The sequence below is a fragment of the Ambystoma mexicanum genome, chromosome 6p (genome assembly GCF_040938575.1).
Source record: "Ambystoma mexicanum isolate Mex_15411 chromosome 6p, UKY_AmexF1_1, whole genome shotgun sequence".
In the NCBI taxonomy this organism is placed as follows: Eukaryota; Metazoa; Chordata; class Amphibia; order Caudata; family Ambystomatidae; genus Ambystoma; species Ambystoma mexicanum.
In genome coordinates, this window is record NC_090935.1 from 157,925,207 (window position 1) to 157,953,149 (window position 27,943).

The 27,943-nt window shown below is 47.3% G+C and overlaps 1 protein-coding gene across 1 annotated transcript in view; it reads left to right on the forward strand.

Moving 5' to 3' along the window:
* NOL6 (nucleolar protein 6) overlaps positions 1 to 27,943 on the forward strand; it is a 915,540-nt gene that overhangs the window by 249,353 nt on the left and 638,244 nt on the right. The window contains exons 12-13 of the mRNA XM_069626862.1: positions 21,272 to 21,449; positions 22,712 to 22,834. Coding sequence (XP_069482963.1) covers positions 21,272 to 21,449; positions 22,712 to 22,834 — 301 coding nt within the window. The remainder of the gene's footprint in view (positions 1 to 21,271; positions 21,450 to 22,711; positions 22,835 to 27,943) is intronic.

A 27,943-nucleotide genomic window follows, 5' to 3' on the forward strand; every position in this document is an offset into this window, starting at 1 on the left:
GAGGAGAGAAAGCCAAAGTGAAAAGGAAGGTCTTGAGTCGCTTCCGGAACCGGAGGTGGTTCTGCTCCGGTTTGAGCGAGGCAGGGCGTTCCGGAGGGAGGCCCCAGCCAAGGAAAGAGATCTGCCACCAATCCTTTGCTTGGAAAAGCCTCCAACCCTCAGACAATGGGAAGTGAATGAGCGGAGAGCTCGAGAAAGAAGATGTTTGGGAAAAAAAGGTGGAGGTAGTGTGGTGCCAGACTCCAGAAAGCTTTCTGGACTATGCAAAGGGTCTTTAATTTGATCCTTGCAACCACAGGCAGCCAGTACAGAGATTTCCGAGCTGAAGGGATACGATCCCTGGGCTTAAGGCCAAGGACAAGTCTTGCAGTCCTTTTCTGGATGAGTTGTAAAGGTCAAAGAGTGGAGGCAGGCAGATTTAGAAAGAGGCTGTTGCAATAGTCCCACCTCAAGAGGGCCAGGGCTCTAGAGACGGTAAGCCTCTGGGGTAAAGTGAGAAAAGGCAGAATACCTCTGAGGAGATGCAGCTGAAATTGTGACTAAATAGAGACGTTGGCGATTTGAGGAGTGAAGGAGAGGGTTGGGTCGAAGATGACACCAAGTTTCTAAGCCACACAGGAGGGAGCAGGAAGAGGGCCCAGAGTGGGCGGCCAGAGAGGAAAGGAGGGAGCAGGTGTCCCAATGAGGAGGATCTCTGTCTTGCTGACATTAAGGCAGAGATGATTGGCAGCACACCATTCTGAATTGTGGCTAGACAGTCTGGTATGAGAGAAGATTATAATGAGATGCAGATTATAATCCTCCATTGCACCACAATTTTTATATTTCGTGCTGTTAGCCCAGTTTTTCATTTCTGAGGATTCTAGGGCCTCCTTTTGGGGGCCCTCAACTTTTTGCTTTTTCGCTCTGGTCTTTTTTTTGGTTCCTTAATCTTTTTGATGGCATTATTTCACTTTATACCTTATATATGGCATTGAGTCGGCCCTAAAATGCAGTGTCCCAGGGGTGCCTCACAGGCGCCCCATTCTGCCTTATAGCGATTGGGTCGCTGTAATTTGGTTTTAGGAATCGGTTGGTGGCTGTGCTTTCATTTTGGCTTCACCAAGTGGGCAAGCCATTTTACCACATTAGTAGCCCAATTCACCCTTTTGGTAGCTTCTGGGGTACCAAAAGCCTGGCAATTAAACTCTCCGAGATGAACAGACCCGCGCCTCTACAAACCACATAGCTAGTCCAAAGCAAACACGGGACTGTACAGGATGAACCGTAAATAAAACTACACAACACCCAGATATCACCAGAAGCCAACTAACCACTCCCCTTCTGTTTTGCACATACCCACAGCTCTCATGCTTTGCACATTTCCAGTGGCCTGGTGAAAATAACTCCACACACACAGACACACACAGACACACACCGACACACACCGACACACACCGACACACACCGACACACACCGACACACACAGACACACACAGACACACACAGACACACACAGACACACACAGACACACACAGACACACACAGACACACACACACCTAATTGTGCTACAAACCCAATATTTGAGTACCACAAACAACTCGGACACTGTGCACCACCCTTTTTGACACAACAGGCCCAGTATATATTACAAAGCACACCTGGAAAGCTCACATGCACAGATGCCAATTTCTCCTGGTTCTGCATGCATCAACAGATGAGCACAACCTCTATCCTCTCCCACTTTCCCTCACTAACCAACCCTACCCACTTTTCTTAAAGAGCCACTTGAGCACCTGGAGACCATGCAAATGGCAGTGGTGCGTGATATAAATCAACATAACTCTTTTTTTTTTTAAATCCTGCTCCTCACCATTTTATTTTCCCTGACGTCCTTTTGACTAGGTGACCATAGTCTATCTTCAAAATGCCTGCTCTGACCATGTGGGCTCTTTGTGAGCCCATCATGGCAGCCTCCCATATTGTTCCTAACTGGTTTAGGCTAGTTTATGATTCTGGATTAGCTCACTCACTTCCTGTGATGGTGGCCTTGGCTGAGTGACAATCCCAGTGACCAAACAGTATGGTTTGTCATTTGACCCTCTGTCCCACCCCCTTTTTGTGATGGTCTGCCTTTTGGCCAAGCCCCTTTCACAGTGATATTTAGGTTCTGCCCTCCCTCTAACTCACTCTTTGGCAGCTTTGTCCATGGAACTTGGAGGTGGCAGGTCTTGCGACCTGCTGAAGGTATCCTACCGATTCCTGATGTTTTGGCAATTTTTAAAGCACTTGATTAGCAAGTATTGTTAAGTGCAGCCGCTTGGCGGTATCCCTGTTTGGGTCTTTCCTGCTACAACTCCAGTCTGGAGTTCTTGAAAACTCTAGGTGACTCCACACATCATCTTGGCCCAGCCCTCCACGTTAGGACTGTTTCTGGACCGTTTTACCACAGTTTACCTCTGGGATCTTCAGTTTGGCTATGGGTTGCTGCAGCATTCGGGGAGTAGCTACAATGTAATTTCTGCACTGAATCCTCAGTCTTGGCCATCTGAATGTGGCCCAAGATGTTGCCCTTGTCCTGTGTCTTTTTGCTGCCGTGCTGTTGCCTTTTGTTGTGTTCGGGTTCCCTGTTCACCTGGAAAACTCCCTCGCCGGATCTTTCACTCCTGGCTTGAAGGATTGGACCCTAGGAAGAGCTTCTGTTTTCTACATTCCTGAGGCTTTAATTGGCTGAGGGTTAAAGTCCTAGAACAGTGAATCCTACAAACCGCACTTATGGAGAAGATCGGACTACTTACCAGGTTATTTCGGGTCCCCGTAGCTCTACCTGCCGAAACAGCCAACGTGAGTGCTTACTTTAGGGTCTTACGGAGGATGAATATTCAAGATATTCACTCCTGGTTGTTCCCCTGGTCCGTGGTAGTGATTCCTGGCAGGCGAGACCTAACTGCGATTCCTTATAGACTTTCATTGTAACTTCTTCATCTGGGGTTCCTCTTCTGATTTGTTGAACACTTCCTTTGGGTCTCTTGTGGTCCTCCCTGTGTTTGATCATTGAAGCATTAGAACCTGTGGGGTAGACCTGTACTTGCCTCCTTCAATGTGGATGGGCTTTTAACTTTTACTGTGCTCTCCTATGGAACTTTGAACTGGAACTCTTAGTGTCACTGGAGTACTTACCTGCCCCTGGGCATTTGTACTGGGTTCCCTAGTGGTTCAGTAAGATTTGGACTCAGTTTTGCTATTTCAATACTTGTGATATTTATATTCATTTTAAAGTCATCCCTTTGATTTCTCCAATGGTAAATGTACCTGAAACACTAAAACTGCAATTGTGTATATTTTCCCAGGAAATCCTTTCTGAGGTCCTATTGTTTTTTTCTGGGCAACTGGACATTAATACTGTAATAAGGCCCTAAGAGATCTAAATCATTAAGTTGTTGTCTAGACCTAGGGATGTTAAATCTATTTTTCATTTGGGCAAATTTGTGTTTCCCTTCATAAACACAACCCTGACATGTATTAGGTGCTCACCACTTGGCTTAGGGCATTTCACATGTACCAGGGTTGGCATGACTCTTTAGGACACTACACTTAGTTCTGCACTCTATACTAGGTTGTTATATATTTTTTAGGTTGTGTGGCATCCTGGTTCTCCAGCATGGGTTCTGGCATGGATTCACATGCTCATAAATATTCCCCGTCGTCAGGCTGGGATTCCTTAGTAAAAGAAAAAACTGTTTCACTTTCAAACTGTATTTATCCTCTAAACCAACCACTGTCCTCTGGGTCATACTGCCCCCATCCATTGACAGTACTCTCCCTACGTTTCACCCCTGGTCGCCATCTTCAGTTTTTTACCTCACGTTTCAGTGTTAGGAGTCCTCAGATCGTACACTGAGGTATTTTTGTGTTTTTTCCTAACCTTTTTGCTTTATAGTCTTCGTCGAAGGATAGAGACCAGCAGCGGGGCTCCGCTATCGGCGAAGATCTTCATTCACCGTCAAATCATCGAAGTTTTGAGAAGGCCTGTCTTGGGGCCTAATTCACGTCCTTTCAGCATGGCTGAGGAGAAGAAGGAAGGCTGGAGCCTCTTTAAAATCTGCATGAAGTGTGGGCTAAGAAACATCTTCATAGAAGATAGACACCATAAATACACGTACTGCCTGCATCTAGACCATGATGAGGAGAGAGGCGAGGTGTCATGTTTTTTTAAAAAAAAACAAGGGCAGATACAGCAGACTGTCGGCGTGGCTCAAGTCGAGCAAGGCCTCTGATGCAACCACAGGGCCGATGCCAGGAGCGTCTTTGAATAGAAAGCTGCTGATCCTGTCCGAACTCCAGGCATCCGCGGACAGTACGACAAGGCAAAAGTCCGGGGAGGACTTGTCAAAGCCAGCTAAGGCTTCAACCAAGACCATCGACGAAGGCAGCCACAAGCACTTTGTCATCTAAATCGACGACATCCAATGCAGCTCTGAAAGAGAGCTGGTCCAGGAAAGGTGGCGGCTGCCCAGCAGGTATCCTTGCCCCCGAGGCAAGCTACAGCTGCGGAAGCAGCAGCGAAGGAACCAGCGCCAGGTATAGCCCAGGCAGTTGCTCCAGCCCAACGACCTAAGAGGGAGAGGGAAGTGGTCCCACCTGTGGAGCCTCCCAGGTATGCGGACCGACAGGCTCCGGAGGATAGATCGGAGCAGATCTACACCAGTACTGACGAGGATGATGATCCTCATGAGGTATGTTACTTGGACAACAGAGGGGAAGAACCTGAGGAAGGGCCTCAGTCCCCAGTGAGAAAGAGGAGACGCATTACTCCGGATCCGACTTCAATGGCTCGGTTTACCCCTAGATCTAGAGATGTGTCTCGGGACATTTTATCCACCCTGCACACACTGGTCACTGAAATGCAACTGAGGATTCCGCTGCCGGGGGCGGCACAGCCAGAGCCTCCGAAGGTAAACTTTCCTCCGCGGAAGAGTAAGCCCAAGGGGGGGATGCAGGTCCTCTGCATAATCCAACCCTGCCTCCACCACTACCTTGTCAGGACAAGACTTCTACCGGAGTTCTGGACCCACACACGGACACAGCTACCACGGCTACTGGTACCGATGAGGACAACTATTTTGTTGCAGCGGAAGGGGAGACTCTGTACACGACGAGCCCCATAGAGCCTCCCCTCCCGACAAAGTTGGTTCCATTCATTCGGTCATCTCAACGGCCTCATTGCTGTTACAGTTCCTCCCTGAGGAGGTGAAGAAGGAAGCCTTCATGTGCCAACAACGCGAGCCAAGGAGGAAGACAATGTCCGTCCCCTTCCTGGATGACATCTGGTAAGAGGAGGGCTGGCCCTTATGAAGATCCCAAGTACAGCCCTGACGAAACAGGATAGATTGGAGAAGAAATACAGGGTGCCTGACTCGGCGCCCAGGTTCCCAAGATCTCAGCCCTCGTCGGATTTGGGGGTCTCGGCCGCAGCTAGGAACCACTTGGCGAACCAGTCATCGGCAGCGATGGTACCTCGGGACCAGGAAGGGAAGAAGCTGGATGCGATGGGCAAGAGGATAATTTACACGGCAGCCTGTGCCATCAAGGCAGCAAACAGACTAGCAATTTTGGCCCATTATGACTGGTAACTCTGGTACAAGCTGGGTGCTATCCTTGACTTTCTCCCTAGGATAAAAAGGTCGAGGCACTGGAACTTTTTCAGGAAGGAGAGGTGGCCTCGGATCATGCCATCACGGTGGCGGTAGACATCGCAGACACAGGGTTTCGCCAGATGGGAAACTGGGTGTGTTTGCGCCGTCAAGGTTGGTTGAAGGTGTGACAACCTGACAGACGCGCCAGACACGGAAAACCCAAAGGAGGATTGGTGGGGACAAGAGACAGAAAATAAAACAGTGCTGGGTCATGAAAACGAAACATACACAGGCCCTGATATTCACGGCTGCGGCCGTACAAGTACAGACTTCATAAAAGCACCGGCTCAGGCAGCCGCGGGAAAAGACATGACTCATGTAAATAGTTTACACATCAAAGGCAACACGTTCTCTCTGAAGTCGACGCCGGCTCAGGCAGCCGAGGGAAAAACTTGTTTCCAGTTTAAGGTTGGCAAGTTCCTTTCAAAGTCAAACCGCAGTTATAATGACCGGAACAGAAAACCATACGAGCGTGTGAATAAACAAAAGAGCGCGCCACAGAAAACTGTAGAAAACAGCATTACTGTATCACAGAACTTACCGTGTACTTTTACAATGAAAACCAGCGTTCTCCACGAGGCACCAGTGCGGGCTCCATTATAGCGACTAAGATCCTCCAGGGAAGGGGGTGGGGCTTGGAGGGGCTTTTCAAACTTTCGGGCAGGGAAGCATCCTGATTGGGTGGAATTGTCCAAGCCCCTATATAAGGGAGGAGAAAAGGAAAAACGGACGGATTAGTTTCCTTTCTGTTGCAGAGGCCAGCAGCGTGAGGAAGCATCCGAGAGATTCCAGTGGGCATACGAAGACTGAACTAAGGTTTTTCCCTTGCGCTCTTACCAAGCCTGCTGATAACAAACATTGGACTCTAAACAGGGATTCTTACCCAACTTAATTTCTTTTGTTACGATTTTTTGAAGTCAATAAAACAAATTTTCGTTAACTTAACTCCTGCTATAGTGATCCATTACAGAAGGCTATGAACTTCAGACCAGACGTTCAGATGAAGGTGCTGGATATGCTGTTCGATAGGGAAAACCTCTTCGGAAAGGCAGTCGACAAATCTGTGCAGGCGATAAAGACCGACAGAGACAGCACGTTCTCTAGGAACTTTGCAGCAGCAGCATTCCTCGTCCTTTTGCTCCTCCAGAGGAAAGCCAGGAAGATCGTCAAAGGGGAGGCCAGCGGAGGCGCTGTCTGCAAGGCAGAACACTGCCCCCCAAGCAGGCCTGAACCGGCTGTGGCTCTGGGCCCCCACTTTCCCACTCCAGTGGGAGGCTGGCTGGCGAAGTTTGTCAGCAAATGGGGAGAAGATCACCTTTTCCTGCACAAGTGTCCTTGTGTCCCTCCGAATCTGCGGCAAGAACTACACGGGTCACAGCTTTTGCAGGAGATGCTGCCCATGTTAAGGATAGGGGCAGTAGAGCACGTCCCTCAGCAACTCTGGGGCTCCGGAGTATATTCCAGATACTTTCTAGTCCGCAAGAAGACATGATTTTGGAGGCTGATTCTGGATCTATGTCGTCTCAACAAGTACTTAGTCTGAAAAGTTCAAGATGGTCACGTTGCAGAACGTGCTCGGCCCACTGGAGCAGGGAGATTTTCTGACGTCGTTGGACCTGGAGGATGCCAACTTTGACATCCCCATTCTCAAAAAGCACCGCAAGTTCCTGCCTTTCGTAGTTCGGGGTCCGCACTACCCGTTCAAAGCTCTGCCTTTTGGCCTGAAGTTGGCACTGAGGGGGTTTACGCAGTGCCTGGCCCCGGTGGTGGCACAGCTTTGTCTACAGGGCATTCACGTATACCCCTACCTGGTCGACTGACTGGTTGGTTATTTCTTGTGCGCACCAAGCAGACTAAACTGCATTCGGGTACAGATGTTAACTATAATTCAACCTTTAACTGTGAAATGCTGTTCTCGGCCATACCTCTTTGGTTCACTTAAATAGAAAGGTTTTAAGTTCCTTTCTAAAACCTTCTAATGATGAGCATGACCGTATGGCAGTTGGTAACTTGTTCCATAACTTTGGGCCAAACACGGAGAACCTCCTGCCCCCCTTCGAAATCAGTTTAGCTCGAGGAATATCCATCAGAAGTTTGTTTCCAGACAGGAGATCCCTGGTTGACTGCTAATGGTGGATTCTGGCACTCAGATATTTTGATGCAAGTTCATAGAGCATTTATATATAAGGCACGCCTCCTTGAACTTAACTCGATCTTCCACCATAAGCCAATGGAGAGCTATCCGTGATGCTGAGATATGGTCCTTTTTCCCAAGATGGGCAATTAACCTCACTGCCGCATTCTGGGCCCTCTGAAGTCTCATCTGTTTCACTGGGATCCCTGTCATCAAGATGGGAATTTGTCAATGCCCCTACGACCTCGGTTGCTACTAAGGGGAGTACGTTCCTGAGCATACGCAGGGAGTAGTACACTGCTTTTACTTTGGCCCCTACCTGGGCTTCACTGGCCAGTTTTTCCTGCCATATGAACCCAAGGTTTCTCACTTTCTTTGAGAACGGAATTTCTTCATCCAGAATCCGCAGTGTTCTATTTTGTTCTTCACCACTCCTTTTTTTTCTCTGGTCTGAATAATATTACTTCTGTTTTGGCTGCATTGAGCTGCAGCTGGTTGCATGGCATCCATTTTTTTTTAATGTCCCTGTCAAGCGAGCACACATCGAGGACCGTACGTCTGCTGACGGAGCTGGGGTTCTCCATAAATAAACCAAAGTCTTGCTTGAAGCCATCTCAAGACGCTCTATTCCTGGGTGCATGACTCAACACAGTGATCTGCTTGGCGTCTCCATCAGAGGAGAGGGTGAAGACCATGCAAGACCATGCAAGGCGAGGTGCAGCGCTTGCCGGGCCATGCAGCCACGGTGCAATCCATGAAGTCGCTTTTGGGCAGGTTGTCCTCCTGCATAAACCTTGTTCGCCTCTGCAGACTGCGCATAAGTCTTCTCCAGGAGTTCCTGGATGCAAGATAGATGCAAGTGTTGGAACTTTACGGACAAGATATCTCTCAACGAAGAGTTCCACCGGGCAATACGGTAGTGGGGCATTCGGCAGCATCTCATACAGGGAGCTCCGTTTCTGGTTCCTCTTTACCAGGAGATGGTCACCATGGATGCCTCTCTACAGGGATGGGGGCGCCCACACCGGACAGTTGTACGCCAGAGGCCTCTGGCAACCGGAGGAGAAGGACCTACACATAAACGTCCTGTAACTGCAGGCTGTATTCTGGGACCTCAAGCCTTTCCTACCGTCATTGAAGGACAAGATGGTGAAGATCTTCAGACCACACCACAACCATGTTCTACATCCAGGAACAGGGGGCGACTCGGTCTCTGGTGCTCTCTAAGGAGGCCCAGGACTTGTGGCAGTGGGCCATTTGTCAAGGCATCTTCCTCGCTCAGTTTCACCTTTCTGGAGTCAAGTACACCATTGCGGACTTGCTTAGCAGGGAACTGATCGAATGAGGATGTCCCCAGATTGATCTCTTTGCGATGGCAGTGAACACCAAGTGCCACAGGTAGCCAGCAGGTTCTCTCAACCGAGGAGCTTGGTGGATATGTTCCCGTGGGAGGGACAGTTCCTATATGCCTTCCCCCTGTTTCCACTCCTCCTACATGTTATGAACACACTCAGACAGTGGCACTGCAGGATGGACTCGTCACCCCGTCATGGCTGAGGCAGATCTGGTATCCGTACTTATGTCTGTCGGTGGTCCAGTTGATCAGGCTAACACTGTCTCTGTACCTTCTCGCCAGAGAAGCGGGAGCAATTCTGCATCACAACCCAGGATTCCTGAACCTGAGGGCATGCTCCTGCAGCCCTAGAGTTTGGAGGTTAAGCTTTGACCGCAGAATGTAAGGACATTTGGCCAGAGCCCGAGCCACGTCTAGTTGAAGTGCTACGGACATAAATGGAAACGCTTATCCGTGTGGTGCCGGACTTACCCCTCTGTGTGTCACTGCTCTGCAACTTCTGCCAGACTTGTCTTCCTTGGCCAAAGTGGGACCGGCTCACGCCTCTATCAAGGCGCATCTAGCCGGCATATCCAGGTACACCAGGTCCCCGTGCAGACCTTCGCTATGGTCTCACAGACTCGTCCAGGAGTTCCTTAAGGAGCTCTTCAGGACTTTGCCACCGGTGAGCTCAATGTTGTGTTGACTAAACACACGGGATCACCCTTCGAACCTATGCATCGTGCTCCGCTCCAGTTGCTCTCGTGGAAGACTGCTTTCCTTGTTGCTATCAGCTCGGCCAGGCGGGTTGGGGAGATTCAGGCCCTGTTTTGCAAGCACCCTTACTTGTTTTCCACACTTCACAGCTGCGATGGGGCACAGAATGGTCACCATTGACCCAAAATGGTGATAGTGTTCTATTTTTGCCAATTCAAGATGGCCTATCCCTTCTTGTTCCTTCTTTTGCCATGCAGGGTGGGGGAGGTCCTGGTTTGACTTTTAAAGCTCACCAAGGCGCCAGGGTGTCTGTTAGGGCAGGAAATGGGTGAGGACTCAAAATCTGCTGTTCTGTCATCTGCTGTGCCTGCTTGGAGCCAGTTCCAACTGGGAGGCTGGCTGTCCTGACAGGAATGTCACAAACCCACAGTGTTGAATGATACATGGGTGCTGACTTGGCTGGGTTCTGGCGTAAGAGGCATGGATCCTGAGGCTGAAGACAATCTGACCACTGGAACTGAAGAAATGATGAGGAAGAAGAGGAGACGTCCGCAGCCCCTTCCAGACGACTGGCTGTTTGATCCCTTCTTTCAATTGTCAGGAGAACTCTGAAGATGGTCTCTCTCCTTTAGACTGGTGGGACCAAACCGTCTCAAGACGACCTGCATTTCCAGCCATCCCACAACGAGCTGTGACCTTCATGGGCTGCAAAACGCCAATACCCTGGGAACTGTGGACATAGTGCATCGTCTTCCGAAGAGCAAATCCTCTTGAAACTTTGGTGGATTCCTTCTGGACCTTCAGAAGCAAGATCCCACTCCTTGAAGTCCCCTCACCAGAGTGCTTGACCGAGAAAGCAAGACAAATCGACCAGGTGGTAATCTTCACTGCTGATTCCCAAAGGGTGCCAACATCACAGAACCATGAAGAATCTTTTGCCTGGAGACTCTTCACCCGACTGATGCGGCGAGATCCATTCCAGTGTCCCTTCTTTCATCTGCCTGAGCAAGAATTTGGTAACCGGGTTTGTTGCTGTTGAATCGTGGGGGCATGGTGCTGCATCTTCTTGATCATGTCTAAAGTACTGTGAGATTCTTAGTAAAACTTAGCTAGACTTGCTTTGCCGCTCCTGTTGCTGTAGTGCTGATTTGTGTGGTTGGGAGTTTGCCCATACACCTTTGCCCAGGCCTTATGCCTGTGTGCATACAGGGGGCCTTCTCTGAAGTCCCTGGCCATTTTCCCCACCCAACAGTGATACTTACTGTTAGGTAAGAATAAGAGCAGTCCAACTGGTATAAGACTACACAAGACTTTTCTCTTGGTATTTGTTAACCCACTTTTTAATATATGCCTGTAGTAAAAAGGTTGGTAGTGTGACTGAGCAGCCAGGCTTATCTTAAGAGGGGTAATGTGAGCGGTAGAGCTGTACAATGAAATTAGTAAATACAAGTATCCACTTAAACTCTTAGTTACATAATGTGTTGATTTATACACAAATATATTTAAAGCATTCTTTGAAAAGCAGTAATTAGCTGTAACATTAATCCTCGGGTACAAATGATGTGTTCGTGCTGGCGATTTGCACTCAACCTAAAGGTTAGTTATGGTTCACTTCTATCAAGAAGATAATTAAAGTCCATATATTGCAGTTGCAATTTATTATATCTGAAATTAAGAGCCGACAACTGTTTCGACAGTCTGTCGTCTTCATGGCACCTATATCATGGTATAGGTACCTCCTACTAGTTGCAAAACCTTGTGGTCAAAAAGATTGCCATTTGATCCCAGCGTGTGATGGGCATTAACAGATTCTTATTTGTAATTTAGTTTTCTTGAGAGTGCTGCAGCCGTTTCCTTGGTCACGCACCAGTATGTATATTATGGTCTGAATTCAGCCTCTCAATCCTCTTTTAAACTCCTCAGTTCGTCGGGCTAAGTTCCAGGCGCTGTCGAAGTTTGCTCGTGCATTAGGTAGGATTCAATTCAAACAGTTAACAGTAAAGCATGCAAGTAATTCATTCATATGTTACACATGTTCCAGCACCCGGGGGTGACATCATTTGAGGTCAGTATAGCATTTATATAGTATCACTTTTGCAATATTGAGTTTTCAAGGAAGGAAAGGTTAGGATTGGGTCAGAACAGATAGATAGGTTGTAAGAACAGTTAGATTCTCCCAAAAGGATGCGGGCAGTCTATCCCAGCATTAAAGTGTTCAACGTTAAAACCTGTAAGTGAATGGGCGCTGCCAACGCCAATAGGTTCAGAAGGAGGCCTTTAGGGAGCCAGGACAGTCAGTCAATGGGCAAAGTCAAGCTTCTGATGCTCTTATTACAAAAATGTTCTTAAATAGTCTGTGTTCAACAGAGAAGTCACAGCAACTCAAGAGGAGTCACCTTTAGAAAGCACATGCTGTAAGGCTAATGCAGGTAAGTTGAGGTCAACTTATTGTAGGCTTAAATCGCACTCCCAAAGACCAGAAGTACCCCAAGCCCTACAGTATCTTTGAAATGAAGTTATTTGAATTGGATCCCTTCACAATGCAATGCAGTAGACCCTTGTTCCTGTTCCATGGTCGTGGTGACGAAAGGGCGGACGTCTGGCAGGCTCCTGCGGCACACTCGAGAGAGGTACTCTACAGCAATGGATTTCCATTGATTCAGTGGCTCTTTGTGGGTTTGGCGCCTTTTTCTCAGTGCTAAAGAACGAAAAGTTCTGGTTAGGATTTACTTGATTCCTCGGTCCTGGACTCCGGTGAGGGGACTCTGGACGCAGATTTCTTGCTTCTGCAGGGTCCTTTGGATGCCCATGAAGATCTGTTTGGATTCGGACTTCAGAAGAGAATGTACTCCCAGGGGTCGAGCTACCTCGGGTATAGGGCTTCAGCAGCCTTGGTAAGTCGCGGCAAGTCGGGGGTTGAAACACAATAGTTTGTCTTGAGGCTAGTTGGTCCTACCAGCCTGAGAGTGAGGAAGTCGTCCTTTACGGTTCTTTCTTCCCTGTCTATTCGAAAATGGGGTAGCACAGCTGCAGGGCTTCACCAGGTACTTTGCGGCCCGGAGGGTGCTGCTGGCATCTTCTCTTGTATTCTGCTTCGGATGTTGTCCTCCAGTGGTCGGCTCTCCTCTTAGTCCCAAAAACCTCGCTTTTTATGCAAGTTCCCATTCATTAACAGCCCTAGGCTGTCAATCACTGAGCAGGGGGGCAGTCCTCCAGAACAGTCAGCCGGCCAATTGGAACTGGTTTCACTCAGGCACACCTAGAGACAAAGGACAGCGAAGTTTCGGGACCCTCCCTCACTTCCTGCCTTTCCAGACACACTGGAACCTGGGCGGGCTTCAGGACTGAAGCTACCCATAGGCAAAACACGAAGGACTCAAACCTGATGCAAACAAAAAGCACAGAAGAAACTAACTTAACAGGAAATGGCGAAAAAAGATAACTGGGGACATTTTGAGAAAATAGTCACCCTTTGGTGCAGCACTGCAGCTGAGGTATCAGCCTGCAGATACTTATCACTAGGTAGTAAAAAAGAAACCACTACCACCAGCCAATCATGTGCGTTAGTGTAACGAAATGTTACATGAGGAATGGGTTAAAGGAATGACTATGTAAACCCCTCTCTGCACTCCACATAGGGCGGTGTGTGCTGGACCCATAAAGTAAAGTAAGACAGTGGTCATCTTACTATTCTTGTGAACAGTAGTTCACCCAAGAAAAGAGAAGTCCAAGCGAGTTCTCAGTGGCACTGCATAAAAGGTGCTGTGTCACCATGCAAAAGCGGATGCCCAGACTCCATAAAACTGTAAGGAACATACAAAATCATAGTCAGAATAACACATGAGTGAGTGAAAAAAAGGTCCCACTCACTCCGGAGTAAACATTAAAAAGCCCGGAGTCCAGCAAACTAGCTTGGTGTCTCTAAGGGTAAAGTAAATTGTCACTTATATGAAAATTCTCCCCAGCACTTACTTGCTAATGAAGACTTCCTCTGGAACATGTTGACTTTCTACAGCTTGTGCTTTTCTTGTTTGACCCTTCAATCTGACCCTTAGTCTCCCATAACTACATAGGGATGGACTACTAAAGCATAAGGCCTCCTTGATATTATTTCAAATATATACCTGATTTACGTTGGTTTGGGTTTCACTCATTAATTGAAACTGATATTCTGAAAGTTATTACAAAAGGTTCACTTAACTTTGAATTACATACTGCCATTCTACAAGTATTACCAAAGTGATTTACTTACTGGAAAGATTGCATTAGTTGTTCCAAGTTACTGATTGTGTCAAAATACTTACATTTCTGAAGGATCACCTTTACCTTAGTGTATGTTTAAAAGAAACCATTATTTTTATATAACTTTTAGTGTGTCAGTGTTTCTTTGGCCTATGTGACTCTAAGCTCTGTGTACCTCCCTACAGCCCTTCCTCCCTCCCAAGATAAGCCTGGCTGTCCAGCCATTGCTACCAACAAAACGTGTGTGGATCTGGCTTATGCTAAGAGTTGGAGCCTTGTGTCCCAGATATGAATCTTCTAAAATCCTACCTAAGATGGACTTTTGTAAACCTCACCAACAATGTGTGGATTTATTATACCACTGTTCCAACCTACTACCCATACCTGAAAGTTGAGTCTTGTCACGCTAACCACGTTACCCACGTTTAAGAGGTTTGGGTTTACTTTCTTGACCGTTGTTTTAGCCTTTCCACTAGGGCTAGTTGTTTTTGTTTCCTCAACAGAGTGTGGTACAAAAACTGCCTTTGCACGTATATCATTTTTTAATTATTCACTTAGCGTAGAGTATTATGGTTTACAGGAAACCTTGTAGTGCTCACTAGCTACCGATCATGCAATCAATGACAACACCAATATATTTACAACATTTTGTAACGGCAAGCATCAAAGAGTTCCGTTTACCATACATGATTTGATTCCAAACCCATTCCGTTGTTAACCCCTTAAGTGCCAGGCCATTATGTAAGTCTATGCAAAAAGGATGAGCATACTCGTCCTTGGCACTTCGCCCTCTATTACAAATGTTGCAATTTTTTTAAACAAATTTCATCTAGCCATATATTCAATCACAAAGTGCTTTAAAGTTTCCAGTTTATCTGGTTTGCAAAATTGGCAATTTCTTGACTATATGTTTTCTTTGTCTAGCCCCCACTTTATCACCAGCTGAAAATAGATTTAATCTTAATTTTAAAAAGGCTCTAGCCAGATTCCAATGTAGAAATTGGAAAATGTATCTTTTATCTTTGAGACACATGGTCATTCGGGAAGTTCTTGCGTATATTCATGCAAGCTTGCCAATGTTTTTTAATGTTCGAATTTATTTGCCCATTCCCCCGAGTGGATTATTTTAATCTAATTTTAAATGTTCTACACATGCAGCCATGGAAATGTAAAGCTACAGCAACCTACCATGGAATGTCTTTAACCACTTAAAATCTAACATGTTAGAGAACTGTAGGGTTGAGGTTCCTCCCTAAAACACGAAAGGTTTTTGGTGCAGAATAGCCTATTCGAGGGGATTCGGTCCTCCAACTTATTCCATATCTATGACAGGTAATCGCCACAGCTGTGCTGCTTCGGAAAATTTTCTGCGTCCGGCGTTGATGACATCAATACGCTGTCCTCGAGGGCCTTCGTCGAGCCGACATCACCGGATGTTATAAGTAGGACGCCCATAGCCTCAGTTCCGTTTTTTCCGCAAAGTGTTTGCTTCGGAGATCTTGGCGTGCCTCGGTTCTTCTGAGTTGTTCTATCGGTTCTTCGAACCAGTTTGTTTGTGAAGATTTCCATGATGTCTTTTTCGTCTTGTACCCCGCAGCCGGGTTTTAAGAAGTGTCGGGACTGCGGTTCCAAGATGTCGCTGACGGACCCGCACGACGCCTGCCTCTGGTGCCTCGGTGAGGACCACGCCACGGACGATTGTGACGATTGCCAGGCGTTAACTTCGAAGGACTTGCGGGAGCGTAAGAAGCAGCTTTGTCGGTAAGGTGTCCAAGCCCGGAAGCCGAAATCCACTGGGCTTTCAACTGACGATTCGAGGGGCGACTCTCTGCATTGTCGGCATAAGTCCAGGGGGGTCTCGCTCCCGGAGCAGTTCCCGCCATTCATCTGCCTCTTCGAGGCACTCACGGAAGTGCCGTCATCGGCCGCCTTCCCCTTCCCCGTCCCCGTCCGAGGACTCTGCCCGTCTGCGGGTTGCTTGTCCCACCAAGCATTCCACTCCTGCGGAATGGGATTCATTCCGTATGGAAATTATGGTGATTTTTCAGTCGCAGGGCTCTGTTCCGTCCGCGCCGTCGAAAGACGCCGGCAGGGAATGTGCTAGAGACACTGTTTGCACGCCTTCGGGCTCGAGCGGTCATCGCGATCAACGGGAACCTTAGAGGTCCCGGTCGGACAAGGTGGATCGCTTTAGCCATGCCCGCTCCAGTTCCCGGTCCTCGACGCCATCGAGACCGTGGGAGCCTGTGAGGTCTTCGATGAAGACGTCGACGCCAAGACCTTCGAATGACTCCCTCTAGGCTCCGTCTCCGAGGAAGCCATCAACGCCATCGCGCTGAGGCTGTCGAAGGACACGCTCGGGGGCTCTGCCCTCGCGGCCTGCGTCGAAGCAATCGGGGAGGATTTATCGGAGGTGCCCCGGAGACCGGTGGAAACTCTGAGAAAGGCCCTGCAGAAGTCAGTAAGGCCTGTATTCGAGCCTTTTTCTGTGCCCTCATCCAGGGATTTATTCCAGCCTCTGAATTACATCTGAGGTGGCTGAAGGGTCTGATGAAGGTATGGTTCCTGACGAACTCGTGTCTGGTCATGACCAGCTAGAAGACCTGCGTCAGTCCTTGCATGACGCCAGAGGTCTGGACACCTCTCCGGAGGTAGAGTTCGGTAGGCCTGAGCCTGGTATACACGCCGAGTCCTCGTACCGGCGCCTTATGTCGAGGGTGACGGAATACTTGGGGTGGTCTGCGCCACCAGTGGATTTTCTGCAGGTTGACCTGGTGGATATCCTTGACCAAGGTCCCTCAACTGACCCGGTACTGCCATTCCAATGGCCTTGCAAAGAAGGGTGGCAGCGGCTTGGACTGCTCTGGAGAGTCTACCGGCAGTGAGCAAGTCTTAGCCGAAAAAATACCATCCAGCCAGTAGCGACCCCAGCTACTTGACTACGCACCCCACTCTGGAGAGTTTGGTGGTGAAGGCGGCTACGGCCCCGGCAAAACGGGCATCGTACCCTACCATCCCTCCTGATGGGGACAACAAACGTTTTGATGGCTGGGCGAAGAAAGTGTTTTCTTCATGGGGTATGGCTTTACAGGCAGCCGACTCTGTGTGTGTCTTGGCACGTTTCACTCATGCTCTGTGGAATTGTCCCTTTGGCGGCTGAACACATTCCCAAAGGGGAGGAACGGGATGGCTTTCTTGCTCTTGTTCAGGATGGCAAGGATGCCATGTGTGAATCTGTTCAGTTGGGCCTGGACATGGCAGATTGCGTCAGCCGGTCCATGGCGGCGAGCACTGTGATGCGCAGATTTGCGTGGTTGCAGAAGTCGGGGTTTGCTCCTGACGTACAAGCCCGGCTTCTCAACATGCCCTTTGATGTTGAGCATCTTTTTGGCAGCAAGGCTGAAAAGAGCCTTGAGAGGTTGCAGACCTCCAAAGCTGCAGCGAAGTCGTTGAGCGCTGCAGTTCGCCAACCTCTGCCTTTTCGTCCTAGGGAACAGCAATGGAGGGGAGGTTCCTTTCGATATTACTCATCCTTTGGTAGATCGAGAGGAGCTGCAAGTCAAAGGGACCACCGTAGGAGTACCAGAGGTGGACAAACAGGTACTCGAGGTGCCAAGGCCGCTCGGGCAGTTGCCTCTTTACCCTCAGGCAATGCCGCAGCCGCTTCAGCTCCAGTCATGAGGCCATGTCCCATGGTTCGCCGGTTGGGGGAAGGCAGGCGCAGCATCTTGTAGAATGGCGTGCCATTACTTCAGATGTGTGGGTTCTGGAGATCATAGCCCACGGCTACTGTCTTCCTTTCCGGCAGTGGCCTCACGACAATCCACCAGGGAATCTCTCTTTGAGGAGTCCGGACCCGCTCCTTGCACAGGAAATAAAATCCCTGCTGGAGAAAGGTGCCATAGAACTGGTGCCTGTAGCAGAGAGGAACAAGGGATGGTATTCCCCTTATTTTTTGATTTCGAAAAAAGACGGAGGATTGAGACCCATCATGGACTTGTGTGGTTTGAACAAGCTCCTCAGGAAGGACAAGTTCTGAGATGGTTTCTCTCTCTCAAGTCCTCCAGGCCCTTCAACCTCAGGACTGGTTGGTGTCTCTAGACCTCAAGGACGCTTACTTTCATGTGCCGATCCATCCTAAGCACAAGAAGCACCTGAGGTTCGCGGTTGGCGACTCACACTTTGTTTCGGGTCCTGCCGTTCGGATTGACCTCCGCCCCGACGGTTTTCACCAAGCTTATGGTGGTGGTGGCAGCGTATCTCAGGGAAGTGGGGATTCAAGTCTACCCCTACCTGGACGATTGGTTGATCAGGGTGCGCTCTCCCGAGCAAGTCCTGGATCATCTGTCAGTCACCTGCCACTCCCTTCACAAGCTTTGCTTCTCCTTCCACTTAAAGAAGTCCCACTTGACGCCAACGCAGCAGCTTCAGTACATCGGAATAGTGCTCTGCACATCCCTGGGGGAATGTTTCCCTCCCTAGGTGAGGGCTCATCACATTCGGCAGATGGTGCACAAGTTTCAACATGCCCAGAGTCTCCCGGCGTTCGAGTTCTTGAGGTTGCTTGGCCTCAATACTTCTGGTGCCAGAGGCCAGGTTGCGGATGATATCTCTGCAATAGGCTCTCAAGATGCAGTGGTCACAATCTTCCAGCAGGATGTCGGACCTTTTTCAGGTGCCGCCCTCGGTCGCCCAGGATCTTCTGCGGTGGGCCATCGAAGGCAATCTGATGAGGGGGGGCTCCATTTTGGCTACCCTGGCCAGAGGTGACCATCGTGACGGACGCAACCCTCAGAGGGATGGGGAGCTCATGCCAACGAATTGACAGTCTGCGGTTGTTGGTCTCTGTCGGAGTCCAGACTCCATATCAATCTGTTGGAGCTGAGGGCCGCAGGCTTGCCCTGAAGGCTTTTCTGCTGACTGTGCGAGGAAAGAATGTTCTGATTCTGACGGACAACGCAGTGGCCATGCACTACCTCAACAAAAAGGGGCGGGCAGGGTCACTTCCTCTTTGCAGGGAGGCGATGCAGCTTTGGTTCTGGTCCATCCAGCAGGAAATTCTGATCTCGGCAGTCCATCTGGCCGGAGAAGAAAAGGAGACGGCGGACGCTCTGAGCAGGCAGAGCGCGATCTCTCACGAGGGGGAGCTGGCTCAGGAGATTCTTCTGGATATCTTCGCCCTTTGGGGGACCCCACAAGTGGGTCTCTTTGCTTCCAGTGTCAACCGGAAGTGCAAAAGGTTCTGCTCGCTGGTATTTCCTCCAAGAGGAGCCTTAGGGGACACGTTCGTGCTGGAGTGGTCCTTTCCACTGCTGTACGCGTTTTCTCCAGTCCCCGTCATCCCGCAATTGCTGCAGAGGTTACGGAGGTTCGGTTCCCGGATGATCCTCATTGCTCCGGCATGGGCCCGGAGAGCGTGGTACCCGGACCTTCTCGACTTGTCCATCTGCCCTCCACACCGTCTTACCTACCAACGATCTGCTCTCACAGGAAAGGGGTCAGGTTCCCCGTCCAGAGGTCCGATCCCTCATCCTTCACGCTTGGTTTCTGAAAGGTTGAGGTATAAGGATTGGGACCTCCCTGAAGACGTGATGGAGGTGTTGCTTTCGGCCAGACGGCCTGCAACAAAGTCCCTGTACCGTTGCTGTTGGAGAAAGTTCTGGGACTGGTGCAGAGTTAAGAATGTGGATCCTTTTTCATGTGACATTCCTGTGGTTCTGTCTTGTGGGCTTTCGTTAGCCCACAAGGGCCTACAAGTGGGTAACATTAAAGGTTACCTGGCGGCGCTGTCCATATTTAAGCGCTCGTCTGAGGAGTGTTCTTATTTCAAAATTCCTTTAATTTCTCAGTTTCTGAAAGGGCTCATTAATGTGTTTCCACCGTCACCTTTCCAGGTTCCCGATTGGGATTTGAACCTTGTTCTAAAATTCCTAATGGGTGCTTCATTTGAGCCTTTACATTCTTGTCCTTTGAGACTGTGAACCCTTAAAACTATATCTTTAGTTGCGGTTACTTCCGCTCGCAGAGTGAGTGAGTTGCAGGCACTTTCTGTTAAGCCACCCTTCACTGTGTTACATAAGGACAGGATTGTCCTTAGGGTTCATCCTTCCTTTCTTCCGAAAGTGGTGTCGGAATTTCATTTAAGCCAGAAGGTCATTCTTCTGGCATTTTATCCTCCTCCGCATCCTGGTAAGGAAGAGGAGAGGCTCCATAGGTTGGATCCTAGGAGAGCTTAAAGTTTCTACATTTCACGCATGTCCCGGGTCAGACTGGACGATCAGCTCTTTATAGGTTACACTGGAAGGCGGTTGGGACAAGCTGCTACTAAGCAGATTTGTCTAGATGGATTATCTTGGCAATTTCTGAATGTTACCGCTTGGCTGGTAAGGACCTTCCGGTAGGCTTACAGGCCCATTCTACTAGGGGTATGGCTGCCTCTACTACCCTGCAGAGGGGTGTTCCTATTCATAACATCTGTGAAGCAGCCAAATGGGCTTCGGTCCATACTTTTGTAAGGCACTACTCCCTAGATTCTATCCATGGGCAGGATCTGGCCTTTGGCAAGGCGGTCCTTTACTCTGAAATTTAATTGGGCATTCTAAATTTCTATATTTTAAATTCTTTCCCTCCTCCATATGTTGGTACTGCTTTGGGAGTCTGTCATAGATATGGAATACGTCGGAGGACCCAAGCCCTTCGAAGAACAAGTTACTCTCTTACCTGGTAACGTTCTTTCGATTGGATGGTCCGACGTATTCCATATCGCTCCCTCCCTACCTGCCCCGCTACAGAATTTCTTATGCGATTGCAGCTTACGTTTCTGCAAGGCTTTCTGTGGTCTTGCTGGCAGTCGATTGGTGCCACGCGTTCTGGAAAAAAACTACAACTGAGGCTACAGGCGTCGTGCGTCCTACTTATAACATTCGGTGACGTCGGCTCGACGGAGGCCCTCGAGGACAGCGTATCGACGCAGGACGTATAAGCCGAAATATTCTGAAGCAGCACATCTGTGGTGATTACCTGTCATAGATATGGAATACATCGTTGGACCTTCCCATCGAAAGAAAGTTACCAGGTAAGAGAGTAACTTGTTCTTCTGGTGATGATGTTGGACTACCATTGACTTTTGACGTGATGAGTTACACTGACTGTATTTTTTGTTTGCAGCTTAAGGAATGTGGCTAAACTCCAGGGGGCCTGCAAGAAAATGAAGCTCATCAACGAGCTGATGGATCACAGTGGCAACTATGTGGCTGCTGCTCTGCCTTTTCTGCTCTCCCTCATCCAACGTGGCCTGGGAGACAGGCTTGTCCTGCTGTCGCATGCTTTGCCTCAAACTCCAGAAGTAAAGGACAGACTTTTTTTGTTTCTTCTTCTTCTTGTTAAAATAGTGTAGCTGCTTGTCACATTTGTGCACGAATTTTCAGCCTGTCCTTCTCTGGGCCTTTGAAGTGTCTTTTCCATTTCACACTATCCTATTTCTCACTGTTACGCGGATTCTTCTGTTTTCCTTCCTTACCTTATTTCTACCTTCTCTAAATTGCTACAAAGTTATGTTTGTTTCTCTTCTTGTCTCTTGTTTTCATTAGATATGCAACTCAATAACAGATGTTCATTTTCCTGTGTTTCTCCCTTGCTGTTCTCCGTGTTGGTTATGGCGTCCTTTCCTTTATGTTCTATTTTATTTGACTACCTTTTTCCTTGTGACGCTTGTGTATTTCATGTTTGCTCTTTTAGGTGTCCTGTGTGACTCTTCTTCGGTTGCACTCTTCCTTCTCGCTCCCTTTAGCTGTCTAATACCTTTCCGTTCCAAAAGGCTCCTTCCTATAACAAACACCCATACCTTGCTTTGACTGCTTGTCTTCAAATCACACTGCTGTGGTTTCTGTAAACTAGGAGTCTTACTTTCCTTCCGCAACCCATTCGTGTAGAACCCTGAACTCTTTGTGTACACCTCTGCCTGGGTTATTCGTTCAACTGTAAAGTACCATTTGTTTGCATAATATTAAATAATTCATATAAATGGATCAAGTGCCTTTTAGCCAGGTGGACAGAAGATGTATTTGGTAACCTCTTTCCATTAGACTCCTGATGTAGTGATTATTACACTGCTGCCTCGGTCTATGGATTCAAACTGTGATCCTACAGACTTTCACAGATCTGCCTCAGTCATGTGCAATTTTCACTTGCATCCATCTTACTAAATATGGCTTTTTAATTGCTTTGGCATTTTAGGCCCCTTAAATGAGGCAGACTCAGGATCTGGCTTACAGCGCCTCTGTTGCTGGCACGTTTAGTTAAGAGATTTATAAATGTTTGTTTTTTCGACATTCTCTTACACACATTGAAAAACTAAGAAACTGGCTTAGCTAAGCAAGATCCCAAAACAAATTATTATTATTAATTCCTTAATTGAAGCCCAAACTGCTGCCACCCATTCATGTCTCTTCCCCACCTCCCTCCAAATATCCCATTTCCTTATTGGGTAGCATTGAGCAGCAACTACTGAACAGGCTCTTTTAGTGACAGACCTCCCTAATCTAGTGTAGACTAGTTTCATTTGAAGGGACACCTTCATTACTAAGGATCATGTTGTTTCCCTTACAGTGGTCTATTGCCGAGGATCCACCAAAACACAAAGACATCGATCTTCTCTCATTTGGCTTAATACTGAGACCAGAGTACTACAATAGTGTACTTGAGAAAGGTCCTGAGGCGGATAGTCCCAAGGTGAGTATAACAAGATCATAGATTTTGCTTCTGTCTTGTATTCTCAGACCGTTCTGCATACGTGTCTTTAAATTAAACTGTTTTCTTTTTAGCACTGTTAGGGGAGTTTTCCTGAAGTCTACTGCGAGGTAAGACTTTATAAAACTATCCCAATGGTTGTAGATCCCCAACTCTTAGTATCAGTCTGTACTACTCATGGAACCTTAGTAGAATGGCAGCGCAGTCAGGTTTATAAGAGGGAGATGTGAGCTATAGGTAAGTACACTGTACCTAATTAGCAATGCGATTCAAAGAAACACACATACATGTATATTAAAATATATATTTACACAAGATATACTTTTAAATACTTAGCACATTAAACCAAAACACATAATATTACGTGTAGTTAATTTTCAAGGCCACTGCTTAGTTTGTTGGTGCTTGCGGTTAAAATTGTTACAGCTTTTGACAAAATTGACCGTTCTAACGTATTATTGGTAATAATGCGCATTCGCCCACACACAGATATACAGTAATTGTATTTAGTTAGCAAAACCGCGCGAGATATAGACTTTTTGGAAGGAAAACAGTTGGTTGGTTAAATACTAGCAAGGTTCTGGAGCCAGTTTATTCGCACAGCAAGGCTTTTAAAGTCCAAAATGCAACCCTAGCTAAAAGGCAGTTGGGAGAGGCTCAAAGTCTTGTAAAGCAGCTGCACAGTGAAAACACCTGTGGATATTTTCTAGTTTAAAAGATGCAGGAAGATCAAACCAACATTGGAGACCCTGTTAAAGGACTCGCTAAAGGGACACAAGCAGCAGCTTGGGTCAGAGTTAAGAAGGGGGGTACCCTGGACACCTCTTTATGCACTCCAGTGCTCTGGACAGACTTTTTGGATTAAGGTTTGAGGAACTGTTTGTGGATGGATGCTCCTCGATGTGGTAGCTCTGGATCCGACCTCCGGATTCCTTGGTCTGGTGACGGAAGTCTGGACAATTGACGGGACATCTGAGAAGCAGTCTCGAGGGGTGTGGTGGTACTTCTGGTACGTACTTCATCAGCTTCTCTGGTCCGCCTGCACCACCAACAAAGGACACGATTTGCCCGGTCGATTCTGTTTGATGAGTTTGAGTGTCTATGTAGGTTCACCTGGCTTTCAGAAAAGACTTGGACGGATTTGGCCTTCGCAAGACGATGCCCTGCGATTGGGTTGGAGGTCTCCTGGTTTTCAATTTGCAGCTCTGGATCGCCACTGCACCTTGGGAGATGGCTCAGATTGTAGTTCGTCTCAGGGCTGGTTGTTCCCACCTCCCAAAGTAAGGAGTCGTCCTCTTTGGAATTCCTCTGTTCCATAGAAAACGTGCAAAGTTTCTCGTCTCTGGACGTCTTCTTCTTTGGTGTTAGGGTAGTTTTTCTGAGTTGTACCACCTGAGTATTTTGTAGCGTAGACGGAGCACTAATGCTTATCTTAGGAGGGCGAGAGGGCAGTAGGAAATTACAAAGAACTTAGAAACACGTACACCCAGAAGTACTATACAAAATAAAGGATTATTATAGATACAAATAGGCCGTTTTATTATAGATACAAATAGGCCAAGGTAAATCTTGGTGGGTAATACTTTGTCATAGAATCATAAACACTAATATAAAAAAACCCCCAACACAACACAATGCTTGAAGGTACACAGACCAAAGCAAAGACCTTGTTCAGAATAACTAACAGCATTTCTAGACAAGTCAGACCTAATCATACACATTTAGAATAGAACACACCTATTCAGCGGGAGTAAAACAACAAGTTACTTTTTGATTACTTGCAGTAATTCAAGGATAGTAGACCCTGTCAGTCATGCAATGACACTCTGTTATTAAACCAACCATGTTACCAGGATACGTTGCTGAGTAGTGGAACACAAATTCATGAAATAGTATAAACCTATAACGCCTTCAGAATAACCCTCCGTGTTGGGGAGACTTCTCAGGAAAGTGCTAATTCCTTCTACCTTAGAGACCCCCAGCTCTTTTGCTGGACTTTAGGACTGTTAACTTTTATCCTGGAGAGAGTGAGACCTTTTTCCCACTCTCATGTATTTTCATTTGATTTGAACACTGTTTCTTTTTGTTTTGGAGTCCGACAAAGTCCATAGGCATCACCTTTTGTATTGTGACACACAGCGCCCTCAGAGCAGTGTCACAAAGAAGTCCTTTGGATTTCCTTTCATGTTTAAATACCTTCTCTTGGATAAACTACTGTTTCCAAGAGTAGTAAAATGAAATTGACTTTACTTACCTTTTATAACTTTGTAGACCCAGCACACCCTATCTTAGAGTGCTGGAGGGGTTACTTAGTATCCCCTATGTCTACCTTCTCATGTAACTTTTTTAATGTTACCCTTTCTACAATTAATTGCTGGTGGCAGTAGTTACATTTTTCCTACCATTGTATGTTTTTACTGCGGGCTGCGTTTGCAGCTGCAGTATTGCACCCATGGGTGCGCTTTTTCTCAAAATGGCTTGGTCTTCTTTTTTCGCCATTTCTTGTTGGAAAGATCCTTCCTTAGATTTACTCTGCGTGCCAAACCAGGTTTGATCCCTTGGTTAATTTTGCCTTTGGCGGATTCACTGGTGAAGCCGACCATTGGACTAAGAAACCAAAGAAGAAACCAAAGAAGAAGCTTGCTATAACCTTCTGGACCGTTGGTTTTCCCAGTGAAGCCCTGCTGAAGCTTTGAATTTCCAATCGACTAGAGAAGCCCTGCAAGGATGACTTCTCCCCTTGGGTTGGTGGCACCAATCAACCCCAATATTAACTCGACTGGAACCCCTCTCTGCTGGCTGTACTTCTTTGCTGCTGCAGGAACCAAGTTCCAGGGGACAGGAACACCAGAATCGAGACCATTGTCTTTAAGCCAGACACAAGCTCTAGGAAGATCCTCCAGACTCCCTCAAAGCATGGCTGACCAGTCCTGAGCCACATCAACAGCGTGCTGGACCCCAGAAGCAAGGAAAGTCCACAAAGTGTCCAAGAACCGCAGTGCTACTATTTGCGTGTAGCTGAAACCCCCAAGTGCCGCTGATCTGAATTGTGCCTATTGCTGCCGCCGACCTTCAAACCATAGTGCCGGAATTCCCAGACATGCTCCCTCTAGTCCCCACTAATGAGGCCCAGGAATAACCAGATCTGCAGGACTACAACAGGAACAGAAGCCAACTGGAACCTTTTTCTTGAGACTCAAGGTACTGTGAACTAAGGGGTACTTTTGTTGTGTAGCTTGCTTGCTCTCACTGGAAACTTGCATTTGCTGCAATTTGCAGAGTTGATTTCAGCTTTGCCCTTCACAAGCCTCCCTGCTTGTGGCCCAACAGTGATTTATTTTACAGCCAAACTCTCTTTAACATTGTGCAAGGCGTTTGTGCTAATCTTCAAAAAGTGTCTCAGGTCCCCTAGACTTTGCTCAATTGACATTGGCTGTCCTGGCTACCTGAGGACTCTTCTTACCATCTGACTTTGTGTTTAACTGTGCCTCCAAAAAGTCATACATATCATACTTGTATAGCTGGGAAAGGGTTAACCTACATTGCATCGGGGGATTCTAAAGTGCTTTCCTGTTTGAGAAACTTGTTAACCATCGTGTCCTTCCCTAACCTTTTCCTTTTTGCCACATCTTCAGTATTGCCATTTAAGTGTGAAAAGTGATATATTACTGTTCAGTGTCCTAATTCTTGAAGTCACCTCAGTGTGCAGGAATATGCGTGCCATCCCAAAAGGGTATCTACTTACTTTTATTGAACTGAAGGAGAGTATTTTTAAGTGTATTGAAGTATTGCATAGTGCTCCCTTCTAAAGAAGGCTTATTTTAAAACTGGTTGTTCAATAATAAATCATTATTTGAACCAAAAACCTTGAGTATAAGTGCTTATTTGAATACATGTCACTGTGAACCTCTATTTTGCAACCCTACAGCTTTCATTGATCCCTCTTAAGATGAGATGGCTGCTCTGCTCACACTACCAACCTGTGCAGTACAGGCCTATACCAAAGGTTGGGTTACCTATTGCCAAGAGGACAAGGCTGGTGTAGTCGCCACAGGGTTACTACATACAATCTTGCCTAACACACAGTTATACCAGGTGAGTAAGACCTTATGTTGTAATAAACTATTACAGTTGCTTTTCGGATCAGTAGAATGTAGACTAAGGTAAGCAATAACTCTTTACACTCTTTTAGGATGGCACCAGGCAGACCAAGGTAAGTAAAACCCACAGTACACATATCAAGAACGGTACACAGCTATTCAAGGTAGGCAAGACCCAAGGCAGACTTATTCTAGACGGGCTATGTAGCAGGTCAGGGGAAGCAAGACCCAGTTGATGAAAGTATACACTTATATTCTTGAAAGAAATAGGTGAAGCCAACCGCATAACTTTTGGGAAGAGGAGCATCCTATTCACAGGCAAGTAAAACAAACCTACATATACTTTTAAGAATGGCAGAACACATTCAAAGGAAAGTAAGAACTATGTTTCAGCTCCATTGTTAGACTTGTCAGCAGCTTCCAGGTTTGGAGTATTTAACAGGAACTACAGCACAACAGCTGCATTCTCTCCCTGCATTTTACAGCAAGGGGCGGTCTGGCTGTCCAATTAGGAGTTGTTTCCTTTCAGGCAAGTATTAGGCAAAGTTTGCATGCAGTACCCTCTGGGACCACTAACGCACAACTATGACTACAGGTGTAAGCAAAACCAACCTTTGGTACAAGTCTGTACAACACAGTTTTGGTAGAATACTGAGCGGTCAGGTTTATCTCAAGAGGGAATGTGAGCTTGTAAGGGTGTTAAACAAAGGTCCACAATGACAAGTATTCAGATAGACACTTTACTCAAGGTTTCTTGGTAAAACACTTCTTAATTTATTACACAATCATTTATAAATCATTCACTAAATGAGGCAACCAATATCACACAAAAAGTATACTACAATACTGATTACTGAGCAGTTGAGCTCCCTTGACATAGGAGCAAAATAGCATTAAAGTAGGAGCACAAAGGCAGAAGCTAATAAAACGAATATTACAGTTACTCTAAAACAGTGCACATTCACCAGAGGAGTTGATTCAATGTGGCACA